This window comes from Motacilla alba, chromosome 5, assembly GCF_015832195.1.
Source record: "Motacilla alba alba isolate MOTALB_02 chromosome 5, Motacilla_alba_V1.0_pri, whole genome shotgun sequence".
Classification (NCBI taxonomy): Eukaryota; Metazoa; Chordata; class Aves; order Passeriformes; family Motacillidae; genus Motacilla; species Motacilla alba.
Genome location: NC_052020.1, coordinates 39,469,894 through 39,491,914, shown reverse-complemented (window position 1 = coordinate 39,491,914; position 22,021 = coordinate 39,469,894). Strand labels below are relative to the sequence as shown.

The 22,021-nt window shown below is 46.5% G+C and overlaps 1 protein-coding gene across 2 annotated transcripts in view; it reads right to left on the bottom strand.

The window, feature by feature from the left end:
* The window catches only part of FLVCR2 (FLVCR heme transporter 2), a 35,347-nt gene extending 13,704 nt beyond the window's left edge, over positions 1-21,643 (bottom strand). For both annotated transcript variants that reach the window (XM_038139863.1, XM_038139864.1), the window contains exons 1-5: positions 20,807-21,643; positions 10,034-10,175; positions 8,695-8,835; positions 3,708-3,775; positions 2,907-3,010 (exon numbers count right to left, since the gene is read on the bottom strand). In XM_038139863.1, the coding sequence (XP_037995791.1) occupies positions 2,907-3,010; positions 3,708-3,775; positions 8,695-8,835; positions 10,034-10,175; positions 20,807-21,319 (968 nt within the window). In that variant the 5' untranslated portion in view covers positions 21,320-21,643. The remainder of the gene's footprint in view (positions 1-2,906; positions 3,011-3,707; positions 3,776-8,694; positions 8,836-10,033; positions 10,176-20,806) is intronic.
* Between the last annotated feature and the right edge of the window lie 378 nt (positions 21,644-22,021).

Sequence of the window (22,021 nt, the reverse complement as noted above, 5' to 3'; positions counted from 1 at the left end):
GGACAGGGATGACAGATGGCCTCCACAGGCTTTGCCATGAGGACAGCACATTCCAGGCTGCCTGAACAAAGCCCTTGATCCTATGCTCCCAGAAGATCTCATTGCTGAAGACACAGAGGTGTCAGATGCTGGAGAAAGGGATGATTTGTAGAAGACTGCTTTGGTTTTCACCACACCCTTATCCTTTGGCATTCAGTTTTATGCCCCTTTCTTCCTGTATGAAGGTCAGAAGAAAGGACAGTCTGGGTAAATTATTTATATAAGACATATGACAGGACAGGGTGAAGACATATCCACTACACAAGGACTAACCTTGTGTAAAACAGCCTATGATAAGAAGTCCCAAATTGCAGGTCAGGCTAGGCTGAGAGAGCACTCACTTCACTTGGAAGAGAGTCAAGTGCCCCATCCTCCACCATCTTTTCTCCCTCCCCCAAATTTTTGTACTTTGCATCTGTACAGACCTAAAACACCACTTGGGGTCTTCTGCCTAGTCAATGGAGAGAGAGAGGGATATTTCTGACATCTTGCCTTATAGAGATGCAGCAATGAAAGCGGAGAGTGCTGACTGCAACCAGCTTGACCTGAGGCCATGTGAACACTGCACTTTAAAGAAAAGCATAACCAAAGAGAAGTGCTGATTAATTCAGTTCCCAAACACCTCATTCTGAGCCAGACTACCCTACCAACAACCAATGCACCCAGCAGCCTCCAGGTGTCACAACCTCATCCGTCCTCTTAGCCAGGAACTTGATGTCAAAACTGTAAGGGTCTTTCTCCTGATTCTATGATTCAAAGAGATGGGCTGCTCTCACCAACCCATACCACCAAAGACAGCCCCCATTCTCGCACTGCTCGCTCATCACTACATAACCCATGTTTTTATTTTAATGGACCAAATTTGCACCTGCTATTCCAAAAACAAGAACAGTGCAGGGACTGCTGCAGGGACTTGTCTGCCAAATAAAAGCAAGAGTGCAAGACCATTTGGTGCCCGAGCATGACAGATGGGGAAAGCCTGACTTAGCACAGCCTCACCCATTCAAGGAACTGCTGATGGCACAATAAAGATCAAACATGCATGTAGAGCTCTGCAATTCCTTCTGTTATTAACCTTCCCTTGCTCCCCTCAATCACAGCTGGATCCCATTCATTTGCTTCCCCCTCCAAGCTGACTAAAAAAAGGACTTAATATCTTTCCTTCCTCATTTTCATTGCTTACCATTTTATTCTTGACACTATCTCAGCAACAGAGGGAAGGGGGAGGGTACCCACCTAGAACATCTGGCATCTTGACAGTTTTTTAAAATAGACTTTTAAATGGGGCTAAATAAAGACTATGTAGCACTCAGGAAAAAAAAGTGCTAGTTTCACAGAAATCCATTTTGTAGGCTGTAATGGAGAACAAATTCTTAGCAGGGTTTTTCCTCACCTAAAGCTAAAACTATCTCCCAATAGTTCCTGGGGGTCTGTAGAACAAACTCCATGGATGACATAGTCCTATTCTTCTGCACTGTTAGCCAGCTCTGCCTACCTACGTCATCCATCCAAGGAAGGAGCGGACATAGATCAAATACAGGATTTGTGGATTTTTCTCTCTCTCCTATTCTCCCATATTTCAAGTCCCAGCTCTGCATGGTGAGTCACAAAGCTCTTCAAGCCTTCATGCTGCAACCTAACCTCACTTATGGAGAACCAGGAAGATCATCCAGTCTAGCAGTGCCAGCTGAAGCTACCTTACCACTAGCCCTGGGCTGGAAAGATACACAAGTCACATTGCATGGTTAGCAGTGCAGTTCTAACAGTTGTATTTCTATTTCCCAGGACTCCCATATGAGTACTACTCAGCGCCACACAACCATCTAGACACAGCAACAAACAACCTGCCAATCCCAGAAGCCCTCACCTACCATTCTTTCTTATTAGCGAAGCCAGTTTTCTATTTCTGATCCCTGTACTTTACAGGGAGCTAGGGCCAGAGGCCACTTCAGAAGTTGCAAGCTCACAGCTAGCCAGATCAATCTAAGCTGTCTACAATGAGAATGTGAATTTCTGGCCCAAGATATGAGGTAGGATAATGGCAGTAGGACTCCCCCAGATGAAAAGCTGCTGCAAGGACTAAAACTCTGAAATTACTTTCAAGTCATTACCAGCACATGACCAGTAAAGCCCCCTCCCACCCAACCTGCTCAGACAACAAGTTGTAGCACAGTTCTCAAAGCCAGCAGAGAAACCAAAAAGCTGGGTAGACCCCAGCATAAGACACAAGAGTCTCTCTGTATCACCTGGGATATCCTACAGAGGTGTTTCAGTGAGAGCCAAATTTCTAAGGACTGAGAACTGTAGGACAAGCAAAGACTCTTAACTGTCCCTTTGAAGATGGCAAGGTATGCTGGCCAGATCTGCCTTCCCAACTCACCGGGCAACAAACACAGAATCATCCACCCGTAACTCCAATAACCCTTATGCCTGCCCTAAATACAGCAACACGCCATCAACACAATGCCTCTGGGCACTGGATTCAATGTGCCTTTCATTAAGCTGGACAGAAATTCACAGAGCCTGGTTTGTAAGGGCTGACAAATGGTCTGGTACAGTCTTGATTCTGCTTGTGCCAAGAACTCTCTCATCCCTGACAAAGCAGTTATTGGGCCATCTCATCTTCTCTGTAAGCCTCCCTAGGGACCACCAACACCAGATTTTGTATGGGCCCAGTCCTGGCGGATGCACAGCTCCAGACTTCACCTTACACTAACTGGGTTTTGAAGAACCCTATTTTTTTCCCTACAAATCCTCCCAATGATTCAGTCTCTAGAGTGCCAACTTGCAACTGCACAGGGTTCCTCTTTGCACAGTATGGAGGAAGAGCACAGTCACCAGGGCATAGGGGCAAACAAGGGACTTACTTGTAGGTTTTGGTTTTGTCCAACCAGATGCCGGAGATCAGAGCCCCAGCCATCCCCGACAGTATAATGGTGAGTCCAATCCTGCCAGCATTCACCTCCTCCCCCTGTGGTGAGACACATACACACTCACACAAGTGCAGGAGCTAACTCATATCCAACAAAAAGCAAAGTGCAGAAAACCCAGAGAGGAAGAGACACCAAAGTTAGTCTTCACACGTGTTTTCTGCTGGTAACACACTAACCAGAACTAGCCTTTGCAGGAACACTTTTGGGCCCACTATGAGCCAGTGCTTTCTGGTCCATGAAGAAAAGTGGTCTGGCAATTATGTCTGAGCCAACAATGAGAAAAATATGTGCACTGGCCAGCGTGAGCAGATACTCTCAAAGGAGTTAGCATAAACTCTAAGAAGCTTGCTGTTAGGATTTGGGCCAGATTGACTAGGAAATATTGGGACTCACTATAAGGCAGAAACAGAAAGGAGCTCTGTGGCATGCAGCATCAGCAGTAAGCTGTACAATAGCTCAGGTACAGAGGCACCCCACCCTTCTGCCACCAGAGCATAAGCCTGGGCAGCCTCCTGGGACAGATGTCCCAGCAGAAATCACAGTCAGAAACAAGGAGAGGAAATTGCTGGAAGATTTTCTCACAAGTAAATGCTTTCATTTAAGGTGCAAAGGAGCCTTCTTTTCTAGAACTCACCAGCTTTTGCATGGGGTGGTGTAAAGGCAAAAAGGGAACAGCCAGCTTGTGCTGGACAACAGCAAGCATCAGAGAGGGCCATGAGGGTTGGATGCACTTACTGGGTAGTGATGGATCACCATGCGGTTCAGCAGAGTGGACAAGGCGTAGAAACAACCTACATTCAGACCTGAGAAAGGGATAAAAATGCAGCACATTCAGAGCCTGCTACTCTCCTGCTGGGTTGTGAAATGGTAGAAATGCAGAGAGAGAAATCTTTGGGACCATCAGTCCAGAACAACGCTGCAGAGTCTCAGGAGAGTGAGCCAGACTGGCTAGACATAGGATACTGAAAGAAATGGAGACCAACATCCAGGCCTCAGCATGCAGAAGGAAGAACCCTGCAGTTTCAGGATGGTTCCTACCTAAGCAGCTAGACGAAGGGCTGTGCACATTTCTGGTACTGAAAGGTCTTGCAACTCCTTCACAGAGTCTCAACCCTCTGAGCAGCCCTGTGAGCAGCCAGATTCATCTTTTAACACTGCAATTTTCTCCTCTGCTCCCAGCCAAGTCAGAAAACTAGGAAAGCATCTGCCTCAGCATCATACCTTGAACAAGACCTGAGATTCAATTAACAACAGTGTCATTGACCTTTGTGTTTTCCTCCAAGAGAAGAGCCTGTCAGCATTCCCCCTGCTGACAGCAAATAAATAACATTCTCTCCAAGCCAAGAAATGCCAGAAGACAAGTAGGAGCAGAGCTGATTGGTGAAGCACAGACAGCACTACCCTCAGACATGTGGGTTGTGTGTCTGCATGGGAAAAGTCTTGCATTTTAAAAGCTATCACTGAGGCCTGAAATAAAAACCATGAAAGTAATTGTGTTTCTGAAAGAGAACTGTTCCGAGGATCAAGCACCTGGTGAAGGTTTCTCAGTATCACCCAAGGTGAGAATGAAGCTGTTGGGGTGATACTGGTCAAGCCCTATTCAGACACTCTGCTGCATCTTACATGCAACTTTCGTTGGTTAAATGCCTTCTCAAAAGGGCAGAAAACACAACAGCTTTGTTCAGCAGGCAAGAACATACACATGTGCACTGGACCAGCAGTACTGCAACAGCTACACTCTCACCTTGGGTGATACTGAGAAACCTTCCCCAGGTTGATGAGGTCTGTAACAGTCAGTATAACTTTCTTCTCAGAAAGTCATTTACATTTGCAGTTGGTTTCTCTTCAAGGCTTCAGTGATTCTGATGGGTGGAGGGAAAGGGACAGATTTTACCACCACAGCTCACACGTCTATAGGCTCCAAAAAGAGCCATGGCTTTAAAAAGTCTGGCACAGATGCCTGAAATCCTGACAAAACAGATACATGTCAAGTTCCTCCTTCCGACTTTTCCTCTCTAAGCCTCAGTTAAAAGCAGAAACTAACACAGGATACAGAAGTGCAGTCTAGCAGGCAGAGCTTTGACAGAGGGAACAAAGCCCTGAGCTCTCCTAACCCTGAAGTCCCCTATCTCCCCTTAAGTACTCAGCAATCCTGCACCTAGCCCAGTCTTCCACGGAGCACTAGATACCTGTTGCAGTACACAGCACTATGAGCAGCCACAAGATGGGCAGCTGGAGGGTGCATCACACTGCCTTCACACACCATCTCTGACAACATTACAATTTACTGTGAGGGTGGTGAGGCACTAGAACAGGTTGCCCAAAGGCATAGATGGAAGTGTTCAAGGCCAGGCTGGACTTGACTCTGAGTGACTAGGTCTAGGGGAAGGTGTCCTTGCACATGGCATGGGGGTTAGAACTAGATGATCTTTAAGAGCCCTTCTAATGATTCTAAACCATTCTATGATTAAGCAAAGCTCACTCCACAGCTGTATGGCACAGACAACAGATGAAGACTCTTACACAAGTGATCCAAAATATTGCCTGTGACAATGTTTTCCACTTCAGAATCATCTGTCAGAAGGTTACAGGAGAGGCTAGTAAGTTGAGTGACATGCTCATTAGGCAGGAGAATCGACCCAATCCTTACCAAGAGTTACTCAGGAAGACTGGAAACTCGAGCAGGGCCAGCAGCCAAGGATGGGGAAGAACAACTGGAGATATCACAGCAAGGAGGCGCCCTCCAGTCTTAAAAGCTGTCTCTTTGCAGCACTCGGCTATGGCAAAACAGCTAACACACCCTAAATCAGCTTCATCCTATCTCCACCTCTGGAGCACTCCGCCCACTAGGTGACACCGCAAGCTGCAGTGCAAGGACAGGGGAGTATGGCAGATCAGCACAGTCCTTATGCTTCTTCACTTCAAAGCTGGGCATAAACATTAACCACTCACTTGTCCACCTCTATTTCTCACCCAGCCAAGAGGACAGCAGCCTTGTGAAGACAGCCAGATGCTGCTCTGGTAACTAACACTGTCAGTAAACCAGCTTTACAGCAGCTCTGTGATCCTTGTGATTTCCAAGACAGGGAAGGGCCCCTGCTCCCAAGCTGGGCAGAAAGTAAGAGTTGGCAGCAACACTTGGCACCAGAATCAGGTAAAACATTCTAAGAATCAAGACAATGTGTCAAATTTGCATATGTGAGGGCTGAGAAGAGTTGTAGGCACTTCATATGTCACAGTTGCTCAGTGAAGCTTCTCTGAGAATTACAGCTGTTTGAATAACCATAAAACAGGTTGTTTCCAACAGGAAAGTGGCCATTTGCCCACCCATATGAGGGAAACCAGAACTAGTAGCTGAGAGCAGGACATCTGGAGGTCCAGCACCACCTGATTCTTTAGCTAGTTACCATGGTTTGCTTGTAATGTAGAATAATGTTTTTGATACCCCAGTGTCTCCTCTATTTTATAGAGGCCAGAACAGGGAAGTTTATTGCCTACAGCTCCAAACAGAGCCCTTATTAAGCCTCAGACTAGAACCCAGGTCTCCCACAGGTAGGCAGCCTATTACCTACTTGCCAGACTCTCTCTTGTTCACCCTTGTAATCCTCCCCAACAATGGTTCCTTATGCAGTTCTCACTGCCCTGCCTCCTCCTCACTGCCCCATCAGCATTCCAAATGCTGATTCTTTAAGACTGTCTCATGACTCCCATTCTATTACCCTTGCCCAGAATTTTCCACCCTTTTCCTGCCTACTGCCTCCCACGAGCAACACGCTCTCCCATGCAAAGCCCAACCCCATAGACTTGGAATTCCTTAATGCCCATTCCACATTATGCCTCAGTTTTATGGAAGCAATGTCAGCAGCCATGGGGAAAAGGTTCTCTGAGGGCTTTCCTGAAAAACAGTTCACTAGCACGTGACACAGCAGCAGTGACACCACTGTTTCCAGCACTGCAATCTTGCCACAAGAAAGGAATCATTGGCTGCTGGTAAAACCAAGACCTTAGAGGTCTGCAGATGTGTTCTGCCCTGTCATTGTGGAAGGATCCTCATTCTTTCTACAGCCAGGAGAGATGAACAAGCAGCAGGTTCGCCCCTCTCTCCCTTGATACACGCTATGCTAACATAAAAGCCAACAGGCTGCAGATATCTTTGTGCTAGGTAGGCAGGATGACTCAGTTGCACTCATGTGGCTGCAGATGTCTTAAATCTCGGCCAACGTAACTTTTGACTTGAGTAGGAAAAACTGTCACCATTTTAAACCCAGACAAGCTAAAAAAAAAAAGTTTCACAGCATAGTTCCCTCTCTGAGTAACAGTCACCATCTCAAGTCAAGCTGGAGATTGGCATGAGGCTGACACAGAGAGGAACAGAAAAAATGCACAGACCAGCAGCAAGAGAAAATGAATTATGAGCCACCAAACAGATTTTCCACACTGTTTGTCACTGCTAGAAAAGAATTATCCCAGGAAGGTCACATTCTAAACATGCTCTTTGTACTGAGAGCCCTCCTCTCTCCTCTAGGACTCCTTTATACCTATTAGAGCAAATGCTTTCCCCTTTCTTTTTCCTGAAGGGTGAGTGTGAACTGAGCAGATGATACAATCCAACTTTAGACACAGTCTGCCTGACAGATTTTTCGGTCTTCACTTTCTGAGAGGGTATTATGTACTATGGGGGGAAAAAAAAAGCCAAACTCAGCAGCTGCAATGCAAACCAGGAAAGTTTAAGAGCAATCTGAGAGTGGCATTTCTAGAAGTCTACTGCACTGAGAAGGAAAGGAGCAGAGATTCCAACAACTCCAAAGACCATTAGCATCCTCAGCAAGTACAAAGCCACCATCTGACTCTCTCCAACCTGCCTAGTCATCCACAAGGTCTTTCAGATACAATTGCTGGCAGAAGGTGCAGAACTTTCAGCAATATTTAACTGTCCCTATGAGAAGCTTCCATTGCAAGCTGGTAGGAAGACTGAGGACAAAACTACCCACAGACTAGCTGGCTACAGTATACCCTATTATGCAGCCAGGCACAGATCACAATGGCCTTTCTGCTAGTAAGAAAAACACTTTTCCATATGCCAACTCAGCATCAGAGAATAGATTCAACACATCACACTGCCCTCAAACAAACAGACCGAGAATGCTGAAGAGAAGCAAGCAGCAAATTCAGCATGCAAGGACAGATGGCGTAAGATATTCTCCAGTCCTTCCTCCCAATTGCTTCACAGGGACCGCCTAGAAAGCTGACAGAGTCTGCACATCTGCACACTCCACATGACCTCTACAGAGATGCCTGGTAGTCATACTCACATCCTTGCCTTCGGAAATGACTTTCACCCAGTTCTATGACTTGCACTCAGACACTTCTGTGTATTTCTTATGTAAGCACTTAGATTGGTTTGCTGCAATTAGCTAAATTACTAGAAAAAAAGAACAGATAAGGAAATCCCCTGAACAGCAAACAGTCAAAGACTGGGATAACAGTTGTAAGGGCATACATCCTCTGTGTGCTAGCCTTCCTTTTGTTCTTCCTCGCTGCATTCACTGGTAACCACTGCTGAAGAGTACCAGGCTATAAGGATTCCTGGTCTGTGGCAGCACAGAGGATCTATCTTTATGTTCCCCTAAAACAACTCAAGCCACTTACTGTCCCAGCAGAGCACAGAGAGGAAGGAAGAAGCTGTGATAACTGCACAAGAAAAAAGGAGGCCAGACCTTACCATAAGTGACCATAAGCAGCGAGAAGTTGGCGTTGCGGAGCAGGCGGAGGATTGATTGCACGTAGGAATACTCAGCAGGTGGTCTTGACTGGATCAAGGCCTGAGCTCGGCTTGGAGGGTTCGGGGGCTTCTCTTTGAAGACTGAAACCAGACACAAAGTACACCTGTTTGTAATGGTGCAGTTGAGGGGCCTGAGCACACACTGTGCCATTTGAGGGATGGCAGAGGGGCTGCTAAAACCAAGTGTACAAAACACACCATTTTCCTTAAGCTTTGATCTCCATGCATGAACTTATCCAGGAACAGGAAAGAACAGCTCTCTTCCAGCAGTAGCTCCTGTCACCTTCCCAAGGGAAACATCTTGCCTTCAATTACATTTTTGTGTAGGCAGTGTCCAGCAGCACCAAAAGAGTTCTCAGGACTATTATCAGCCTTTGTTTCTAGAAGGATGACCATCCAGGTGCAAAAGTGTTACGTGGATTTACAAATGACAAAGAGGAACTGGACAAGTCAGTTGACAAAGCTGGCCTAGTGTTCTGCAGTGGCCAGTGCCCAGGGAACAATAACCTTTGCCAGGTTCTATTTCAGGCCAAGCCATCTGCTACCCCTTACTACCATTAAAGTAGCATCCAGAAATCCCAGTCACAGGCAATACTGCTGTGCCAGGTGCTAGACAGGCATTTTTGTACCTTGTCTATTCCCTGCCCCACACTATTTGAACTCTATATCTGATTCAGCCATCAGCAACACAAACAAACTGGCAAGAGGAGCCTATCAAAAAAATTGCATGTAATTCAACAACTAAACTCAGCTCTCCAGTGAGCATGCCAATCTTTCATGCTAAATATCTGGCTTCAACTTCATGAGGTAAGCAGGGGAATTGCACCTCTAGTGTCCTGCTACTGTCTTTCATGCTTTTTTCTCTCCACCCATAACTAGGAACAGCTTGTTCCTGTGATGCCATATAATCTGCCTCTTTCTACTCGTAAGGGGTAGGCAGGTCCCAGACATAACCCAAGGCCCAGCACCCTGTTTGCAGAGAAGATTGCTATGAGAGGTTTCTGTTGGGTTTTAAAGGACTTACTCATGCCTGGAATTTATTATGCAGGCAATGGACTAAAATAACAATTTGGCAGGCTCACCAACAACCTCCCTTCTACATGTGCTGTTCATCAAGGGTTTGAAGCAGCAAGATACAGTATTGCATGAGCCTGTCAGCTGCATGGTAGGACACCTCCCCAAATGGCCTGCCCAGCCCATATCCTGGCACACAGGCCCCGTCACACAATGGCTCATCTCAGTCCCATCTGGTTTCATGTGCACACTCCCACCTCCTTACCTATGATGACCAGGATGAACAGGGCTGATGCCACACCTGCAGTCATGAAGAACATGATGCTGATGTGGTAGGCCAGCTTCTCCACATCCTCCACATTAGGGATCAGAACTGGAGGGACCAGAAAGCCTGCAGCAATGCCAAGCTGAGGGGAGAGAGGGGATAAACAGAGGCATGATGTGAAACCCAAACAGTGCCACTGCCCTACAGCTCATTACAGGCTCCACTGAGCCTAATCCAATTTCACAACCAAGATAAAAATCTTCTTTACCACCCAACAATCAAAAGTCAGATACCCATTTCAATTAGGCCATAAGAGAGGTTTCCCCACTGCAATTACAACTGTCAGGATATTCAAGGCAAGGTTTTACAACACAATTGAGCAGAATGAATACCTGGCTTCATCGAAGTGGAGGTCTTGCCTGCCCTGACCTCCCCCACAAACAGATGTTCCTGTTCACACACACATCCCATTCCTTACCCTGCCACTGCTCGAGAGCTGGCCTGATCAGCTGGTAATCCAATTTTGCTCATTAAAAACAGCAGAAAATAAGACCATCAAAACCAACCACAATATTTGTCGGGTTAATGAGTTGAACCAATTTATTTTCCAACCACGTAAGTGCAAGGGCCAAGACACATGCCCACTCTATATAACTGAGATATTAATCTGGTTCAGCCAACTTTGATACAGTTTCAAATGAGCAGCCTCCCAAGACAAGGCTCACCCTATCATCACCAGGAGAACCTAGAAGAGCATCAAGGTTGAAAGCAAAGGAAGGGTTGACAGCACATATCCTAGATGTCAAGGTTGTTTTAATAATGGAGCTTGGCAACTGTCCCTGGAAAAACTGCTCTCAAATTGTACAGAAAGCAAGGACTAAGGAAGACAAGTTCTGTGCAGCCCATAAACTTCATGGAAGCGTGTCAGCACAGAGCAGAAGACCCAAGAGCCCTGTAACCCAGGCATGAGCTTGGACAACTTTTCCAGACTGTCTTCTAGCAAACCTCCTTGTGCCTTCTTTGACATGTCTCCGTGTCTCTGGGATGCTGATAGACTCATTCTGGAAGACCTGACCTACTGACCAAGACAAACATCTCAGAACAAATATATTGCAGTTGCCATATATCATATTTAGGCTAAAAATCAGCTTGTGCCCCCCAGCCCCAGAAAACTCTCCACAAAATCCCTACTCCTCCATCCAGCTGGTGTATTTTTCAGATAGGAAGAATGCTTAGGATTCAAACAGAACTATCTGCTATGTGCCCTCAGGCACCATATTTAGCTTACAAACAAGTGACTTTCATCCATGTCTGACCAAACTTCTCCTGAGTCAAACAGTATCCTCCACTGGGACCTGGAATATCCTCGGTCAGGACCGGCAACAGATATCTACACTAAATTCATTCTCTCAGACATTGCAGGGAGCTAGTGAGAAGAGCCACTGAGAGATTTCAGATGTGCCCCACCAGTTCAATGCACTGTCAGGAATAAGAACATTTGAGGTTTGGTTACACAGACTGAAGACAAACCCAAGATGTGCCATCCCCGATAGCAAGTCAAGGACTGAGTTTAGGAGGAAACTTAAGAGATCATTAGGGAGGATAAACCTTCCTAACACCCACATGGCACAGACAGACTCTGACACAGGACTAAACTTGCCAGAGCTCAGTTTTGCTCAGATATGGCCTATGCCCAGCCTCTCATCACAGCGACTCAGGCTGGCTCTCTCCTCTGCGCTGCCCACTGACTACAGTGAGCACAACTATCATGGTTTAGAGGCTTCAAGCTCTAATCTCCATCAAAGTGCATGCCTCCCCTTCCCTACCCAAGCCTGCAGCTGCACAGAAAAGGTAACAGCATCAAACACAGAAGCTCACAGAGATGGCTGGTAGAGGGCAAAAGCCTGCTTGTCTCTGCAGCACATTTATTTTGCCCTCCTTGTGGCCAAGTGCAGGCCTGTGCCTCTGGTGTGCCTGGTCAGCCCAGGAAACAACCAGCCTGGGCTTTACTCCTATCTCCAGAGCATTTTAAAGATTTAACCTTTGAGGAAGAGACTCTCAATATTGCTCCTTTCCATTTGAGAGAAGAGTTCTATTGAGTCTCATAGCTGGGTCTTCCATGTGCCCCCCCACTCCTTCCCAAGTAAGGTTTACAAACACCTTACTGGAAACTGACCTTTTGTCTTACCACTGTTTCATTTTTGGAAGAACTAAGCTGGTCCTGTGCTAGGTACTTCTTGGTTTCCTTCTCTCTGCAATCACATGCTAGCCACATGAGCTGCTGAACAGCAGCAAACCAACAGGAAAAGAGAGACCCACACTTTATTCTGACCTCTGACACAAGTTTCTCCAGGACCACAGTTGAGATTTAATCTTTTCCAGTCTCCCTCCAGCTGCTCAGTCCTGAAAAAGGATCTAGCTGATATAGCTAGATCTCTTCTCTACCTAGCAGAGAAGGTATTGAGAGTCTGTGTTGCAAATTGTTCAGAAATCCTTTTCTGGGAGGTGCTACAGTCATCACTTACCCAATGGTCACCGACTCACCCAGCTTTCTTGAACTTATTGTTGCCCTTTTCAGAAGGATTTTCCTGAACAACTTTTCTAACCATAAACAGATGTTTTGTGCTTTCTCTTCTCCTCCCCCAAAAAGAAGCAACTTTTATCCATTAGAAGTTCATTATATCTTTCATAAGAACCAGGTAGCAGAATGGACAAAAAAATCATAGCAATAGGAGCTACATTTTATATTTGAGAGCAACACATGCTATTAATTCTGTGGAGATAAGGCCCTTTGACTTGACTAAAACTGAAGATTTCCTGAACAACACTCACACACCCTGGATTATTCATAATATTTTTAGCAAAGAAGACAAGCTCTCAACAGCACAATGACTATTACACTGCATATACTTTACTTTTCACATGGAGATTTTTAGCCTGGTTCTCAGCAGGTCAGTGTGCACATTACCATCAGCCCATAGAAACACTGTAACCAATTAACCAGAAAATTTAGAAGATGCCTTAGAAAGGGAAAAATAACCTCTCCCTTCTCCACACCTTGCACATCAGGGAAAATAAAGCAATTTTAAAATAAGGTTAGTTCTGCAAAAGTCTGTGCTACCCTCCTCACAGACCCCATCTGTCATAAGGGATCATAATGGACCCTCTTACTTAATTTGCATCTCCAACCTCTATACAGGCAGATAGGTCTCCAATACCTATCTAGATAAGCTTGTTCTCAAAATTTGGTACATCACTCAGAATCCTCTCACCCAAAACACCCAGCACTGTCCTGATCTCTGAGGATCTCTCCAGGAGATCAGGCTGCTGGCACTTTATTTTTAAAAGACTTTGGGGTAATTTTTAAACACACTACCAGGAAAGTCAACAACTACAACAGAGAGCACTGTTCAGATTACTTACTCTTTAGAGACTAGTAAAGGATAGAAGGAATGTATTTCCTACCTGAATTTTGTGAAGGATCAGTCACAACAACAACATCATATTCAATATTATAGTGTGCACAAGAACAGGCAACAAAACCAAGAGCCAGCAGCTAAGAAGGTGGTATAAATGTACCCAAAGACTTGAAATAGAAAATGACATGTCTGAGGTTAGCTGCTAAGAGTCTCCTGAAGGAAAATAACCAGTAGTGTATCAGCATAAAAATTCTAAATGAATGATTGATGGAGGAGTGCAGGAGCAGACCTCCACCTCAAAGAAAACTACGAGTCAGCAACAGGAACACAGAAGCCCTGTAAAATTCCCTAAGTAGGTATAAATGTTGACAGAGGGGACCACCAAATACAGAAGGTCAATTAAAACATTAAAAGACAGAGAGATGCTGCAAAAGCAAAAATTCACAACAGTTAGAAATTTTGACAATGCCCTTGCAAGCTAAATAAGCGTCATGACAGGGATGATGCAGAGACTGCATTTTTGGATTCCACAAATACCCTTTTCTAAGGAAAACTTGTAAGAGGCAGCACAATTTGTGACTTCAACCCAGAACAGCAGAGGGTGACTATGATCATCAGTATTACAGAATGGTTCTGTCCTGGACTAAAATTCAGCTGCCTTGCAACAGTGACAAAAAAAAAAGGAAACACCCTCCAAAAAACTAGAGCAATAAATAACTCACAAGAGGAAGCTGCCTAAAAGGAAGAAAGTGTGTTAAATGGAAATGAAGAAGAAAAGCCTAAGAAATTAAATGCTTTCAAGTGGCACTAGGATTGTGCAAAGACACTGAGTCAGAGGCTCACTGTAAGCCTAGAGAATATTAGCAAAATGTTTTAGAATAAAGGAACCACAATTAAGTAAAAAATAAAGACCCAAAAAAAAAAAAACCAACAAACCGAAGGAAAAAAAAACACTAAAGAAAAAACCCACCAACAAGAACATAAACCACTCAGCTCTAAAACTGGACATTATTCCTTCAAGCAAAGAAAAATGACAGTAAGCTAGACCAAGCTAAAGCAAAACCATAATTAGGCCAAAAGAGGCACCAGAAAAGCTTTACAAACTAAGTGAAAACTCTTCAAACACTGCAAAATCAGGAAACCTGACAGAAGGGTCAAAAGATGGTCAGTGTGGGAGGAGAACATTCAAGAAAGAGGTATTGGACCATCACTCATGACATGATGCGTTATGAGTGGAAGATATTACTAAATTTTTTTAAACTAATTTCTTCTATGAGGCATCAGGACCAGCTGATATTCATCTACAAGTTCAAAAGAACAAGTCAACAGAAAATCCACACTATTTACACATAAACATACCAAATGGTCTGTTACCAAATATTCAAACTGGGAATGGAAGAAGAGAAAAGTGATGCTAATTTTTAGGAGGCTCAGCATAAGCAGAAGTCCCAGGAAACCCCAAGACCAGCAGCCAGCTGGTTTGGCCAAGTGGACAGAAAATGTAGCAATCAAAAGATCTATGCTTTGATAAACACCAATACAACAGGCTTTTCAGAAACCATTATTTCAATATGGTCTTAGCAAGTTCCCAAGCCAAGACTTTGGAGAGCGAGTAGGAAACACCCCAGATTCCCTCTGGACTCACCCAGTGAAACTCCTTTGAGATGCTTGTTCCAAAACTCTGGGCAACACAGCATCCTCTTATACTCTTGTCTGGGTATCAAAGCTCTGTCCTAGGCCCTCCCTCCTTTTCTAACTACAGGTGCCCCTCAAACTGTAACCATGACATTTCACCAGAGCAGCTGAACCTTCTGACCTTATAATTCATATATCATGACCTGCAGAGAGCAGACAGCTACCCCCTTCTCACACCCTGTGCCTCCCAGCTGCACACTGGCTTTCTAATACTTTGTTATCAGCAGAGGTCCCTGCCATATAAAAGGCTACAGGAGAACTGAAAATGCCCAACTGAGGCGCTGTTTAAGCAGAAGCTGGCAGTTCCTACACAGTAAACTTCTGTACAAATTGGTGTCCAGAACATGCTTCTTCCATACCACTGACAGCAAAATTAGAAGAGCCCATTGAAATCCAGATAGTCAGGAAGCCAATGTACATTTTTGCAGTTTGCGTAACTTTCTTGCAGTGTTTTAAGAAAAAGTAAAGAAGTACACAAGCTGTGGAAGGGAAAATTGTAGTCGAGCCTTGTGATGAGAAAAGACAGGGCTTAAGCTCGATTTACTTTCCCACTAATGTGGGAGACACTTTGCTCCTCCAAACTGCACTTGCACAACCAAAGCTCATCTGCAAACAAAGCAAACTCCCTTCCACATCACACTTCTGCTTCTGTGGCATCATCTCATAACGCTTAATATGGTGCAATGCTGAACAGTGAAGACTATTCCCCTGTGCGAGTCATTCGGGGCCGGCCAGCCTTGAATGCACCTTCCCCCAGTCTGCTGGGAAAGAAATGCAACACAGCAAAACAACAGCAGTAGACAGGAGAGAGAACAAACAGAGGGGGTTTAGCTACCTCAGCTGCTACTGGAGGCCTCAGTGGGAATATGCTTTGGTCAAGGACCTACTCTAGTCACCTAATACAGACAATCCTGGATATCCTGCAGGGCAAGTGCTGAGGGTGCTTGCTGGCCCTCCCATCAGAAACACTGCAGAAATTCATTTAAACTCCCCTGCAGAGCTTAACCCAAAAGCCAACTTCTGTGAGAGAGAAAGGGGAGCTGCCTTTGGTGTATGTCTGGGAAGAGAGCACCAGATGAAATGGGTAGAAAAAGTTCATTTCAGGCCCTTATGTCCATTTATAGAAACTGAGACATTCCTGCAAAAGCCACATTGCTATTTGGTCAGCACGCCCTCGCACACTGAGCCACGGCCAGGATCTTGGAGAGTTAGCCACACAGCACTCCTTGAGATCCAAGTGCTCTGATCCACCCTGCCCTTTTTTTGTCAGGGAGGGAAAGGAGACAGGGCTGGAGAATGTCACCCATTAACTACTATCACTACAAGCAACTATGCCAACATTAGCTACTGCCACTAAAACCTTCTCTATTCTGATAGCTAAAACTGAGAGAAGCAGGGCCAAGCTAGAGGCCTGTGAGACAGATCACCACCTGTCCATTTTTCTAACAGGGAATCATCTGAAGGGAAGGGAATCCTCCAGCAAAGACAGAGCAGCCAAAGATCTAGAAGTCTACTCAAAGACTGGAGGGCAGGGACTCCACAGGACATGATACATTTCCAGAATGCTTCTTAGACTTAACATGCTGCCTTCCCTTAAGGGCAAAAGGTACAGAACAGAGTTATAAGTGAGGCAGCAAACAACGGCACATGCTCAGCACCAAAAGCAATGGCTATTCAGATGTTGCAGACCCAAGTACATGGCAAAACCCACCTCAGCCACTACACCAGGCAGACTCTTTCCCCCAATTCAAACCAGATGAAGGGACCCACCAGGAGTGACAGAGAGAACATTTCCCTGAATTTCATTCACAGCTTATCACCAGGTCTGCCCATTTCAAAAGCCATCACCTAATCACTTCAAGACTGGCACTCCCAGCAGGCTGCAGATACCACCTAAAACCTCAGGCTGTTTCTGTTATGGAAGCGCTAAATCTCTGAAGTCACATCGCAGCTACATCAGAACAGGGACAGATCCCAAGATCAGTAAGGTGCTGCATGATTTTTTTCCCTGAAGCAAAGCTTAATATAAGGCTAAAGTTTTCTTTCCTCCCAAATCACATCACTTTTTTTCAAGCTCTGCTTAAAAAAAAGGCAAAATTACTGCAAAAAGATCATTTAACAGGCCCACATCCTTGCTCCCAAGCCTATCAGTGACTTGTTTCTTAGTCAAAACAGCAAGAAACAGGAACAAGGTCTCTCTCAACCAACAAAAAACTCAATACTGGTGGCAAAGCAATACAAATCGAATCCACAAATGTTCTTTGTCTGTGTGCAACACAGTTATACACTTCTCTGAATGCTGCCCGTGCCCCTTGCCCATCAAGTAACAACAGGGAGATAAACTAGTTAGAGTGAGATACGCATAAAACCCAGGCACAGCAGTTCAGCATGCACCATGGCAGCTGAAGGAGAGAGCTGGTACCTGGCCATCAGACTCCAGCTTATAAATTTCAAAATGCCATAAAAACTTACCTCGCTACCTAAACATCCCCACCACCATGTTAGTTCTGTCATGCCAAAGGACCATGTGCTTCCTCATCCCCACATTACAGAAGAGCAAGGGTGCTCAATGAAGGGGCAAGACCTGCTGCTCCAGCAAGCACACACTCCTGCAATGCCAGTATCTCAGGAGAGCATTCCTTCCCAGTGCAGTCCTGGCAGCAGGGAGAATGACAGACGGTCTGCCATCAGCACAGAAGGTCAGAAGCCTGTTTGCTGCTGCCTGCCAGGTCTGAGCCACAATTCCAAACAGGGACACGGCTGATGAATCAATACAACAAAATGGTAACAGCATGGCCTTACTCAGACCACTCTCTCCTACCCACCTTGTTTGTGGGACTTCACACAGATATCCAGCACCAAGGTGCTCCACAGGGAACACTGCTGATGTAGCAGGAACACGACTACTGACAGCTGTATTTCATAAACATGTCAAATTCCTGCCAGTATTAAAATACATCTGAAGAACATCAGTGAACTCTCCACAACACTTCTGCTTCTTTACCCAGATCTTCAGCATGAAGATGAGTCCCCACATATTTCTCCTAGTCTTTCAAGCAATGAGAAGCCAGTAGTATCTCAATAACGCTAATATATTAATGACAAAGCATCCAACAGGCAAACTTCATTCTATACCTCCCCACACGTGAGCTTCCCCGACAAAGAAAAAGAATGGAAAAAAAAACACCTATGTATCTTCCTGTTAAAATGTGGAAAAGTAAAATATCATGAAAACCAGCAGTGGGTAAACAAAAGCACGTCCACAGGTGTTCACACTCTTCTAGAAGCCCTCAGCACTGATTCAAGAGTGCTCAATCTAACTGTTTTTGTACTTCAGATACCACAGCTAACATATGGCCAGAAACAAGTGAGGTGATTCTAATACCTTACTAGGGATTGTTTGGTTTTTTTAAAGGGCATTTATCACCTCGTCTGATTGATTCAATCATTTACTCTTCAGGGCTAACTTTGAACTTGAAGGTTACCATCAGTCAGCAAGCCAAGGCGGTGTCCTGAGCAAACATGGCCCTGGCAGACCCAGATGAGCCAGCAGACAAGGCTTCCTTCAGGACAGCACTGCTGAAGGGCAGCCTGGCACCAAGAGAGCAAGAGCAGAAAAAGGGCAGGTATAGCAAATAAAGAAGCAGTGATACTTCCCTGCTTCTTCATGCAGTTGCTTGCAATTCTTAATGGAGAGGGACAACAGTGCTTGGTATTCAATAATAATAATTAAACTAAGTGACATGGCAAGGAAAGGAAGACCATACAGTTGTGGAGAAACGAGCATAGGGAATAATTTACCATACTGCAATTACAAAACCACTGTACTATACCCTTTGCTAGCACTCTCTAATACAGTCTTTAACTACAGTTAGGAAAAATATATGCCTCTATTTCTTCCCCCTGCCCAACCTCACCAAAAAACAAAACAGCTAGTTTTCATTCACTGGGATTATGCGCCTGACTATGGGAATAAATAGGTCTTCCCTATGGAGTATATTCTGTCTTTAGTCACCACCATTTCCAACTTCTCTGATTCTCTAAAAGGAAAGTCTGGTCTTACAAAGCAAAGTCTGTGTACTGAACTGAGGTCTCATTGTCATGTCAGTGCAACCACCAGAGCAGTGTGGAGCACCAAAAGGGTAGCTAAAGTTTGCTTTTCACAACCGTTACACTAAGGCACTCCTTTTGCGATGCTGACGACTCCACACTGCCATACAGCACAGGCAGACAGCCTCATTGTTTAGATTTCTAATGCACACTGTTGTGTAACTCCACCTGAATAATTTTTTTAAAGTCTGACAGCAAAATGCTCAGTTACTTATTGGCTCATGCCAAGTTAGATGCCTTCCACTCTAAAGATTCATTTAAAAACACATAAAAACCAGCCCACTAGAAGGGATGATAAGAGCAAAAAAGAAAGCTTAGGTGCATTCAAGTAAAGATAAGTATGTTTTCTCTTTCCTAAAGATGTAAAGCAGTCTCCTTAATTCCCTAGTGCTGTTCCTCAAATACCATCTCCAAGCATTCACCTCTTTTTACTTCCGCAGTATCTAAATAAATACAGAAACACAGGAAGAAGCAGTCTGCATTAGAAGCTACCTGAATTGAAAACCATTCAAATCAGAATAGCAGTCACTCACAGGCTGACCGGTCCAGGGTGGAGCACAGAGTCACATGCAGGGAAGTACACTGCACCTCCAAGCAAGGGCCACAGGCCCAGCAGCCAATGCCACGTTCCACTTTCCTCTTCTTTGGGTCAGGGCTGCAGAGTCAGGCTCACTTCACTTATGCCTCATTGCATCAGTATTGGCTTAGTTACTTCATTCAACTGAATGAGCAGGTGCTCCGGTGCAAGGGTCAAGAAGGTATTTCCCTGATCCTTTCAAAGCTGTGTAAAAAATTATCTCCTCTGCCTACAAGAAAAGAAACTCATAGCTTGAGCAAGTGTGGGTCACTGGCCTCAGACACCTGTATTGATAAAAGAGTGCTCGGGGAGCTGACCTCACACTGGCCTGATGGAACTTTTCTTTTTCTCAGAGCAACTGCTTGTGGAAACACTGTACCTACTCTTAAGAGGTATGAAAGTGCTAAAGTCCTTTTCCTCCAGAGCCCAATGACAATGCTTTCAGCAGACAGCTAATCTCCTTTATCCCATCTAGTTGTCAGCAGAAAGAGGATATTACAGTGTCAAGTCCAGATGCAACTGCAGATTTGAAAGACGCTCTGCCTGAAGCAGCTCCTCAGCACTGCCCCTTCCCCCCCAGGCCATTCATAATTCTACTGAATCACAGCCCTGCACTTGGAGACTCACACACATAGGAAGTGGAGGGCACTGGAGAAGAGCCTCAGGCAAAGACCTCTCAAAGCCAGAATCATACCTAACCCCCGTGCTGCCCCAAACTTTGTAGATGGAGGTCCCATTTGCCTCTGCCACCACTATCAGCCCTCAGGCTAACACCAGTGGCATCCTTCCAAACACAAGATGCATTTTCCAGAGGGAATTTCATATAAGTTCGTGTTATCCCTGCGGTTGCCCTTCAGGCCCTGTGCATCTCTTACTCCTCCCTGTTTGCTCCCTCAGCACCTCCAGTGTCCGGCCAGGCAGGTGACAGCCCGCCCCACAAGCGCAGCCAGCCGGGGCGCAGCTGCCCATTACCTGGTTCCCAAAGACCGCAATGGAGCAGGCGGTGGAGACCTCCTGGGAGCCAAACCACACCGAGGCGATGCGTGAGGGCATGCCCAGGATGAAGACCTGGGCCAGGCCACAGATGACCTGTCCCAGGACAGTGACGGGGAAGAGGTGCGGCTTCAGGCTGCCCAGCTTCACCCAGGCACCCATGGCATTGAGGGCCGAGCCAGCCAGGGCGATGAGGCGCAGGCCCCTCTTGTCCAGCAGCCAGGCGACAGGGAAGAGCAGGGGGATGTAGATGAGCATGTAGCTCATGGAAAGCCAGTCGATGGCGAAGGCGCTCACGCCGTAGAAGCGCACGAAGACGTTGTTGATGCTGCCGTACTGGATCCACTGGAAAGCGTTGCACAGGGAGTAGCTGCTGAAGAGCAGCAGCACGGCCCAGCGAAGCCGGGACAGCTGTACCTCGGCGGCGGCATCACCGACCCCTCCCGCCGCAGTCGACAGACTCGGCGCCCCGGCGGGCTCGTGCAACACCATGCCGGCACCGTGGGCCGCGCCGGCCAGGCTCGGCTCGGGTCCCGGCCGGCACCACCTGCCCAAAACAAGCCGCCCGGCCGCCCCCGCCGCGCTCACTGGCGGCCGCCACGCGGGGAGGTGCCCCCGGCCCGGCCCGGCCCGCCCTCCGCCCCGCCCCGCCCCGCCGCGGGGCCGGGAAGGGCTCGGGCCGCGCTGGGGGGCACGGCGCGCCCTCGCACCGCCGGCGCGCTGACGGGCGGCGGCCCTGCCCTGGCTCCTGCCCTGGCTCCTGCCCGTGCGCTGCCCGCCCCGCAGCGGAGGAGCCGCGACCCCTCCCCACGGCCGCCCCCCGCCACTGCCCGGCCCCGCCGAGAGGCCCCCCCGGCGTTACGAGGGCCGGGGGCGGGAGAGGCTTCGACCGCCGGTGGTGAACGGGACGGGGCTAAACAGAATTGTGACCTGGGGGAGGCTGTGAGCGAGTGGGCAATGCCCGACGTCGCCAGAGATACCAAGGTGGAGTCCTGGAGGACGAACCTGTTTGGGTTTCGTTTGGGTTGGCCTCTGATGGTTTTTCTCACAACATGGCACGCTAGAGAGTGAAAATATTCAGTGAAATCAAAATTAAAACATCTCGGCGTCACTGAAGTAAAAGAGCCAAAAGTGGTGTTTGTTTCCATTCTCATGGGGAATTCGCAGTTAATGAGTCAGCGCTTGTTTTCCCAT